This window comes from Panthera uncia, chromosome F1 (assembly GCF_023721935.1).
Source record: "Panthera uncia isolate 11264 chromosome F1, Puncia_PCG_1.0, whole genome shotgun sequence".
Lineage (NCBI taxonomy): Eukaryota > Metazoa > Chordata > Mammalia > Carnivora > Felidae > Panthera > Panthera uncia.
The window spans coordinates 31,886,805-31,895,808 of NC_064813.1; the positions used below are offsets into that span (position 1 = coordinate 31,886,805).

At 41.2% G+C, this 9,004-nt stretch overlaps 1 protein-coding gene across 2 annotated transcripts; it reads right to left on the minus strand.

The window, feature by feature from the left end:
- Window positions 1-696: 696 nt before the first annotated feature.
- Window positions 697-8,771, minus strand: SERTAD4 (SERTA domain containing 4). Of its 2 annotated transcripts, none has more exons than XM_049634212.1 (3): window positions 8,549-8,748; window positions 7,237-7,352; window positions 697-777 (listed from the first exon to the last, which is right to left on the minus strand). In XM_049634212.1, the coding sequence occupies exons 1-3, from the start codon at window positions 8,721-8,723 to the stop codon at window positions 697-699; spliced, it is 372 nt and encodes a 123-aa protein (XP_049490169.1). In that variant the 5' UTR covers window positions 8,724-8,748. The 2 variants fall into 2 exon arrangements, with proteins under 2 accessions (XP_049490169.1, XP_049490168.1); XM_049634211.1 differs by lacking the exon at window positions 697-777 and adding an exon at window positions 2,651-5,160 and having other exon boundaries at window positions 8,549-8,771.
- Window positions 8,772-9,004: the final 233 nt, after the last annotated feature.

Here is a 9,004-nt window from a genome sequence, read left to right on the forward strand (position 1 = left end):
TTCCTCGGCTTGTCACACATACTGAAGGAAAACGCAGAAACAGGAAATTACAGACTATTTTAAACAGCATGTTTTATTAAACTCACTTGCTGATGCACTTTATGGCAGGATGCGAGATTCAAGTGTTCATAACTTACATCTTTGCAAGTGCTTTTCCTAAGTGAATTCCCCCAGCTGAAATGTGGCATGTACACAGGGCTGGAAACAATCTCTCAACTGGTAACTGTTTCACCCTTGGTCATGTAGCTCTCACATCCAATGGAGAAGTTTTAGCCACGTGGAGATAATCTACCTTGCTTACACACTCTAGGAGAGCAATGGAGGCAGTGAGTAGTAACTTGCAAGATCCTGAATGCATTTTATTTTAAACCACAATCAAAACACAGCAATCCTAATGTGAATTCCTAGAAACCATACATTGTCTCTTTTGTTACCGAACTATTGATTTCCTTCCCCTCTTCCTGGGACAGTTCTGCATCTCATTTAAACCATCACTGTTCATGGCCTGCTGACTCCTTGTTTTTGAAAAGGCCTAGCAAAATTGGCATGGATAACCTTCAGTAGAAATGAAGTGGCTTCAAACTTCAGGGGCTGTCACAGAAAATGGATTTGAACAACTAATTATTTTCAAAAACGTTTTCTGCTCACAATTTGTTTGAGGAATATAAAAGCCTGAGCTGCGTTGCATACGAATCCTTATATCCTTGTCTGATGTTTATTGTGAGGTTGACATCTCTTAACGCCCATGTCTGCTGCCAAGTTGTTCCCAGCTCTTCTCTAGATATACAGAAAGGAAGCCATTCAGTGGAGCTGTAATACAAGTTCATGATTGGAGGGGTGGGTAGCCCTGCTTTGATGGAGTTAACTATGATCTCCAAAACTAAATGTTCATTCGCTGGCTTCACCATTTACGAAACAAAATGTTCTAAATCACCACTGTCTTAAAAGATCGTGCCAAAGATGTTTGACCCTAATTACTAATTGGTCAGCAGTCACTTCCTCAAGTTTTTGAGTGTTTCTACCTTCCTCCCACATCCTGGCTGCTGTAATCCTGTCCTTGGGACCCCTTCAAGGTGAAGCACAGAATAATAGGATTTTTGAGAGTGGAAGCTAGGAGGACTACGGTATCTTTGCTCTTTTAAAGGGCCTCTGCTCCACTTTTAGAGAGGAACGACCAGAGACAAAGGTGAATGATTTGGTTAATGAGATGCACCTAGATGCCTCAGGGAGTAGCAATCAATGGCATTCTTGGGGGGAGTTGGGTCATTTTCTTAAGTATTTCCCTTCATTTAACTTTTAAAAGTCCAGAATCTTGCCCTATCAGGTTTTCCTTAAAGCAAAGCACAGCAATGAGAAAAGGTGCTCCTTCCAGGTGGACAGACACAGTGTGTGGGGTGAAGAGTGTCTTAGCTTTACCAGTCTCTGAGGATGCAGCTATAGAACCCAGTCCCTAGATTTACCTGTCTTGGCCACTCTGGAAACATCTTGAGTATCTTCTGAGTAGACATGGCAATCTAGGCACACAGGAGGCCCTAACGCTCTCACACCAACAAAAGGAACATTTTCATTCCGATGGGTGTTTAGTAGGAGTTTTTTGGGGAGGCAGGGGAAAGAGAAAGCAGGTCTTTTGGTATGCTGGAAATATCCTAGAAACAAAAACTTGATGACTAAAAATTACAAATTTTAATGCTGCTGAATTCAAAGGCACCGATCTTCCAGCAGAGAAGCTCTGGTGGGTTCTAGAGAGTGGAAGCCTGAACCCCAGCTCAGGTGAGTGCTGTGGGAAATCACCAACTCAGTCATTTTATAGCTTTGGCCATCAAGAGAAACATTAATAATGCTGGGGGATTTTAAAAAGCAAAAGGATGTTATTTCTTTCATATTTAAATCTCTATGATGTAGGACAGAGTAAGAATGCTATGTTCCACAAATTAATTAGCTTTCAACTAGCCTTCTCTTATCAAATGAAATATTAGCCTCTAAGAATAACATTAATACAGAGTCGTACGGAGTAATACTAGCAATGATCTATGGCGGTTTCAACCATTGACACGAGTCATCTTTTTGACAATTTGGCATTTCATAATGGAAATCAGCTAGGATTTACTCAGGGTTTACATTATGCTATGTTTTCGTCAGAAACTTTGCAAAAATGGAAAATGTTTAGATTCTTCAAGATGAAGCCTTGACAACCAACCACATCATTTATTAACACTGTCCTCTTGGGGCGCCTGGGTGGCTCAGTCGGTTAAGCGTCCGACTTTGGCTCAGGTCATGATCTCGTGGTCCATGAGTTCGAGCCTCGCGTCAGGCTCTGTGCTGACCGCTCAGAGCCTGGAGCCTGTTTCAGATTCTGTGTCTCCCTCTCTCTCTGACCCTCCCCTGTTCATGCTCTGTCTCTCTCTGTCTCAAAAATAAATAAACGTTAAAAAAAATTAAAAAAAAACCACTGTCCTCTTAATCCACAGGAATCTAAACTTACAAACTAGCATCATTCTAAAATACCTGTCCGATTGACCTCTTAAAGTAGTCTTTCATTTTGAAGACACCTGCATGGCCACTGTCCACTAGACATTTAGAGTTTTTTAAAGGAGAAAGAGCAATGGAAAAGAGAAACACTGCTGAGGATTATTAAAATAACAAAATCTTAATGAATTTTGATCATTTTAATAAATATATATCAAGAAAACCTCACTTTATTACAACAACACAGTCATATACAAGCATCTATCATCTAAGTTTTCAACATCAAATGTTTATCAAATATTGAAAATAAAGGACAAAACATTACTAGACTATTTAGCCATAACACAAGAACATGTTTTAAAAATTGGTCCTTGTGGACATTGTCCAAATGATCCTACTCATACACTGTATGAATGAGACCTATATTTAATATTAATAGCAATAATAAAAAAGCTTTATCTTGGAGAAACTGGGAGGACGTACTTATTTCCTCCATTTGGCATTTGGTTCCTGTGAAGTATTGTTTAAGGAGGCCCAAGTCAATTAGCAACCTTGGAAACTGCAATACAGTGTGGAAGAAGTTGGCTGGAGAAGGGCAGACGGTCAGAGGGGCACTCTGAACACGCTCTTGCAAACGTACAAATTAAAGAAATCACTGAGAAACATGTTGACCAAATACATGGTAGCTATTGCCAGCCGAGTCCCATTTCTCCAAAATAACTTTCCAAAAACTAAAATCTTTACATTCTTTAAGATAAAACCTTATTGATCACCACATCATTTATTAACATTGTGCTTCTTAATCAACAGCAAAAGTCATATATAAAAAACCACATGCTTTCATAATCTAAACGAGTGAAATGATGCAAAACAGATTAAAGTATAATGCATGCCACTGGTTCATGAACTTCATTGGACAAGAAAACAAAACAAAACTAAACAACCCAAAACCCAAAAAACCCAAACCCCAGCAACAGACCGTTGCCATAGAAAAAGCTCAAGCAGCTTAGTGCTGGCTTCTAACAGCTCTATTGTTGCCCCCATCCCTTTCTAAAAATGCCAAATCCAAAAGCAATTGGGCATCAAAAACAAAGAAAGGATAGAGATGTTGAATCAAAAATTGAACGCAATAGTTTCGAAGTTAACGGTTTCCAAACGATATTGATCCACCCTGTGTATTTTTTTTCCTGTTTGTTAAATCCCTGCTGTAACTCTGATTTATCCTTAATTTGCACATTGGCAAAAATTAAGATAAAGTAAGGCACCAAAAATCGCCCTGTATAACACCTCTCTTTAACAGCCAAATCACCCATCACAGGCAAGCCAGGAACTTGCAGGGATCACCCCTCTATACATATTGTTGATTGCCACCCCAAGACTGGTGTTTCATTACGTTCCATCCTCTTTTCATCTGTCACGCAAGACTGTTAAATATAAATACTTAATGGCACCACGAGGCCACTTCATCTAGCTCCCTGTCTTCAGTCTTTTATTCAGAAAAAAAATAGTCACGTAGAAGCAGGCATCTTTTGCTGGTTGTTTTGGTTTGCTTACCAAATAACTACCTAATTAGTTGGCGAACATATTGGAAGTTTCTTAGCTAGTGACAGATTCCTTGGGGGTAGTGGAAAGATCACAAGGGCACACTGCCCCCAGGCTAATCTACTGACCTTTTCCATAAGAAAACTAAGGTCTACTTTTAAGCATTAAGTCAGCTGGTTTTTGGGCAAAATCACCACATTTGTAAGTAGCTCGCTGATGCCTACTATACAGATGTTTTATGCAATCTGCTCTCCAGGCATTAAAACGACACGGCATGTTCATGGCATAATTTTATCAGTTGTACAAAACTATAAAATCCATTCAAAATAAAATTTATGAGAGCTAATTGATCATGCTGTGCATGCTTCAGAGTTTCGGTGAAAAGATGGCTCATATTTTACTCCCTTTGTTGCAGCACAGTTTGTTACTTGGTGAAGGCTCCTTTTTCCTTAAGGATTTTTTCCAAGACTCGCTCACATTGCTTTTTTCATTATATGCAGTCTCAAAATAATCATAAAATTGGCCTTTGCACTCAAAAGCCAGGTCATTTCCCACAGGTTCATGGCTTATGGGGCCACCATCCCTGTTGGTGTCATGATTTGCTTTCTCATCACTTACGGTGGCCTTTTCCTGAACACCTAGCGACCTGACATTAGTAACAAAGATTTCATTGGCAGGTATCTGGCCATCACCCTTGTAAATAGGTGCGCTGCCTACGTCAAAATCCACCTGGTGGGAACAACTCGGTAAAGGTAGAGGGGGAGAGGAAGAGGAGGATGAGGAGGAAGAGGGGACAGTGGTGGAGGCACTTCCAACGCTAGCATGGACAGAAAGGGGTACATTTAGGTAGTGACCACCACATTCTTGGTAAAAGCAGCAGGCATGGAATTTTTCACACTCCTCTTTGGCCATCCGTGGTCGTTTTCGGTAGGGACAGTCTTGAGCCATGAACCACTCTTGAGCAGAGGTGCCATTGAAAGAGCAGGCAGGAAAGCACCAGTTACTCTGCGTGATGATTTCTCCATGGATCCTTTTCATCAAATTGTTTATAAGGACAGATCTTCGCAGGTATACCTCAGGATCATCGATAAACTTTAGCTTTTCTAATGACATATAAAGGATGTGGGCTCGTTCCTCAAAAATTGAGATGGTCTAAAAGTCAAAAAAGGGAGAGAAAACTTAGGTCATGGGCTACAGGAAAATGTCGTCACAGTACATTTCTTTCTTGGTAGTCTCTGGATCTGGGAATACTGGGCTCCTGTTTCTCCCAAATTCATTTAGGGATGCCGTCCCTGGTGTTACTAATGTCTCTCCCCCGCCCCCCCCTTTCCTGAATCCCTGGTGTGGTCAAGCGCCTGGGAATCCAGTCACAATGGAGACCTCAGCAGGGGGAGGTCAGGTTGTTCGCTCTTATATGGCCCCCGTGAGGGAGATGCTGAAACACACAAATCTACACTGCTAAAAATCAGGAGAGCAGTTTCTTGGGGGGGGGGCGGGGCAGAAAAGTAGTAACAAGAGGCCCGAAGAGAGAGGTTCTCAGTTGCTATGTTGTTTCTTGATCTGGGTGCTAGTTACATGGGTATGTTCACTATGTGAAATCCATCAAGCTGTACCCTTAAGACACTTGTGCTTTTACGTGAGTGTATACAAACACATGCATACGCGCACACATATACTCATACATTACATGGGAATAAATGTCTTTTGAAAGATGGCAAAATGCAGGTCATCATAAGTATACTTCAAACCCTGGCCAGGAGCATGAGAACTGCTTTCAGGGCTGTCCCTGTGGGTTTAACACTTGCAATTATCTTTGCTTGAACGAGGGACAACAGCCTTTCCCCTGAAAGGATCTGTCAGTTGAAGGGCCAAAGTAGGCTTCCTTCTGGAGCCAGGCAGGAGAAGAGATGCAAGGAAGAAATGAGAAAGACTCACTTCTGAGCACTGTGCTACCATCACCATGTGATGATTGGTACAGATCCAGAGGCAACTAGAAATTCGCTGCAACCAGAACACAAAAACGAAAGAGGAAATAAACAGCTTGTGTCCTGGGGGCCACCTCTTCCAGGCCATAAAAAAAAAAAAAGGAACTGTTAGCATGACCTGAGGAGCTACGAACAAAGCCAGCCCAGGATCAAAGGCAGGAACTATACATTCAGAGAAAAGCTCAGCACCTACCAATGCATGCCCAGGTCATTATGAGCAAGGCCAAAGCCAACACCTTGAAGGATAAGCTTGTGGGGTGATGGGGAGATGGGGTAAGAGGAGACAGAGAGGAAGTGCATCAAAAAATTAAAAATCCTCTCCGTGTTTCAGACAACTATGCTTTGGCTTATACCCTCCCTTTTCTTATTTTTAAGTTCATGCACTTATTTTGAGTGAGCGAGCAGGGGAGGGGCAGAGAGAGAAAACCCTAAGCAGGCTCTGCACTATAAGCTCGAAGCCTGAAGTAGGGCTCGAACTTGAACTTTATGGAACCTTGAGATCATGACCTGAGCCAAAATCAAGAGTCAGACGCTTAACCGGGGCCACGCAGAAGCCCTGGGGTTATACCCTCCCTCGATTAAATCTGTAGATAGTTTTTAAAGGAGGATAACCATAAAGAAAAAGAAATGGTATTTGAAAAGCTTAGTGGCCAGTTTCCTACTTCTTCTTATGTATGCAAAAGAGTTAGCTGTGGTCTCTTCTTGGGAATGAATTACATATTTTAACAAAGTAAACATATGCAGCCAGTGTACGAGTGCATGTTTCTACTTCCACGCATGCTTTCAACAGATGGGGAGTCCACCTGTAAAGGGTCCTGAGAAGCCCTGGGGAACCGCTCCCAGGTGGGCACCCACAGAAGTGGCACTGGCCATTGGAGCTAGAGCTTGGGGAAGGGGAATGTCAGGAAAGAACAAGTGCTTTTCTGTGCACACGTGAAAGCACACACCATTCATAACCATTAATGCAACTTAAGAAAAATCAAATCATTTGTAAAAAAGATGTTCCTTGGATTATGTAATGTTGTTATTTCTGGGTAGAGGAGCTCCTGCTGGCTCTTTCCTCAATTCCTTGTGAAAATAACACAGGACCCAAAAAAGGGACAACGATTAATATGGCTCTGCTGAGAAGTGGCTCATTTTCATTGCTTGGGTGGAACAATTTAATTTCTGGAAATGGATCAAGCAACTGTTACTAAGTATCTTAAAACTCTTAATAAAAAGAATGACTATTAAAAAAACATACTTTATGGCTACAGCTGCTGAGTGGTGGGTGAAAATCCTCTTCTTCCACATACTTCCTCTTAAAGTATGTGATCTTGGATGTTGTTATAGGATTTGAAATTCCCCTGTAATGTGATCCTGTGGTAATAAATCAGATATGACAAATGACATGCGGTTTGCCAGACTCTCCAAACAAAATACTTTCCTTTAATTTCCTTATAGAAGATAAGTTGGCTACGTATCTGTCTGTACATGTGGTGATTAAAAATAAACATTTGTCTTAATGGTTGCTATCATACAGAATTGTGACCCAGGCTAGGCAAGGATTTCGAGGTAATTATAAAGGAAAATGACCTATTTCAGCATTTACTAAATACTCAGAATCTTAACTGTATGCACAAACAGCAAAATTCATAAAAGGAAAGAACAGTATTTGTTCAAAGTGTTTAATTAAATCCATGATAACATAACACGACTGCTCAAATGTATACATCTTTAACTGTCAGCACTAACAACCAAATAACTTTAAAATGTTATTGGCTGTAGGTAAGGAAGCAAATGACTACCTGCATATTAGAGTTATAATTTTCCTTCTTTCAATATATGAAATTAAAAACTTTTTAATTTAAAAGTAAAATTTGGGCTATCCAAAGTCCTTTTTCTTCTCAAAAACGTAGTATGTCAGCCATGAATAAAAGTAGGGTTTAAATTTTAAAGAACAGAGCTTTTAATCCAAAACAAACTTCAAAGAGTACTTATTTTACATTATAGGTTTTTTTTTTTTAAGGGGTACTACACAAAAACCCAAGGAACTTACCTTAAAATATAAGAATAAAGAATCAGGAAGAACATATATCTAGATTTCAAAAATTCTCCCCCTGAATATGAAAGCCAGTTGTGTGCTTAATAAAAAGAAGAGACACACAGCTTCTGGCCCAAAGTGTAGATTCCTTTATGTCTCATGGGATAAAGATTTCATTGTCAAGCTCACCAGGACTTGTGTAGCTCTGAGAGCCATGCAGTCCTACAGGGTGAAAAACCAAAATCCAAACTCAAGAGTTTCAAAATCTGGTTTGGTTCTTTTAAAAACATAGGTGCATGACTTATACACGCAGCAGCAGCTTGCGTAGCCTCAGGTCTGAATGCAACTTGAGTATCACGTCTGGTCCCCTTCCCGGGAGCCCTGGGCTCACTTATGAGAGGTGTACAGGCAGCCTGGGAAGTCCCTGGAACATGAGCTCTCTCAGCTCAGAAGGGCGCCCCAGACACCACCCCCGCCCACTAGTCTGGCAGCTGAGCTGCAGAGGGCAGCAGGGAAAGGTCAAGGGCAGTACCTGCCAGTGGGGGACCGGCTCCCCGGTCTCCCTGCAGAGGAGCCTGTGCTGGCCCAGGGGGGCTTGGGCCTCCGTAGCTGTCAGCCTCCCATAGTGTCTGGTACCCAGCAATTTCAGCAGCTCCTTCCGAGACAATGGGCTCGCAGAATCTATTCATGGACAGAACCAGAGTCATCTCTGACAGCCTCAGATCTAAAAAAAAAAAAAAGAAAGAAAGAAAGAAAAAGAAAAAGAAAAAAGGAAAAAAAAAGAGAAAAGAAAAAAGAAAGAAAGAAAGAAAACAGCCCTAATCAAGAATAAGCCAGGGAATGGCCTTGGCATTTTCATTCCTTTGCTTTGGGAAACTTTTACTTCTCGGTCCTCCCCTTCACCCTGAAACATTTGATTATTTTTTCAAAGAAAACCTCAGCAAACTCTCTTGCTGCTATTAGCTCAGCCTCTGTGTTCGGCAATCTG

Bases quoted from the DNA above. Each gene is read 5' to 3' on its own strand.
- SERTAD4 (XM_049634211.1), bottom strand. From the start codon at position 8,723: ATGACTCTGGTTCTGTCCATGAATAGATTCTGCGAGCCCATTGTCTCG. The intron at 7,353-8,548 runs GTACTGCCCTTG...TTATTACCACAG, and splicing joins AGCCGGTCCCCCACTGGCAG to GATCACATTACAGGGGAATT. The intron at 5,161-7,236 runs GTATGTTTTTTT...TTTGACTTTTAG, and splicing joins TCAGCAGCTGTAGCCATAAA to ACCATCTCAATTTTTGAGGA.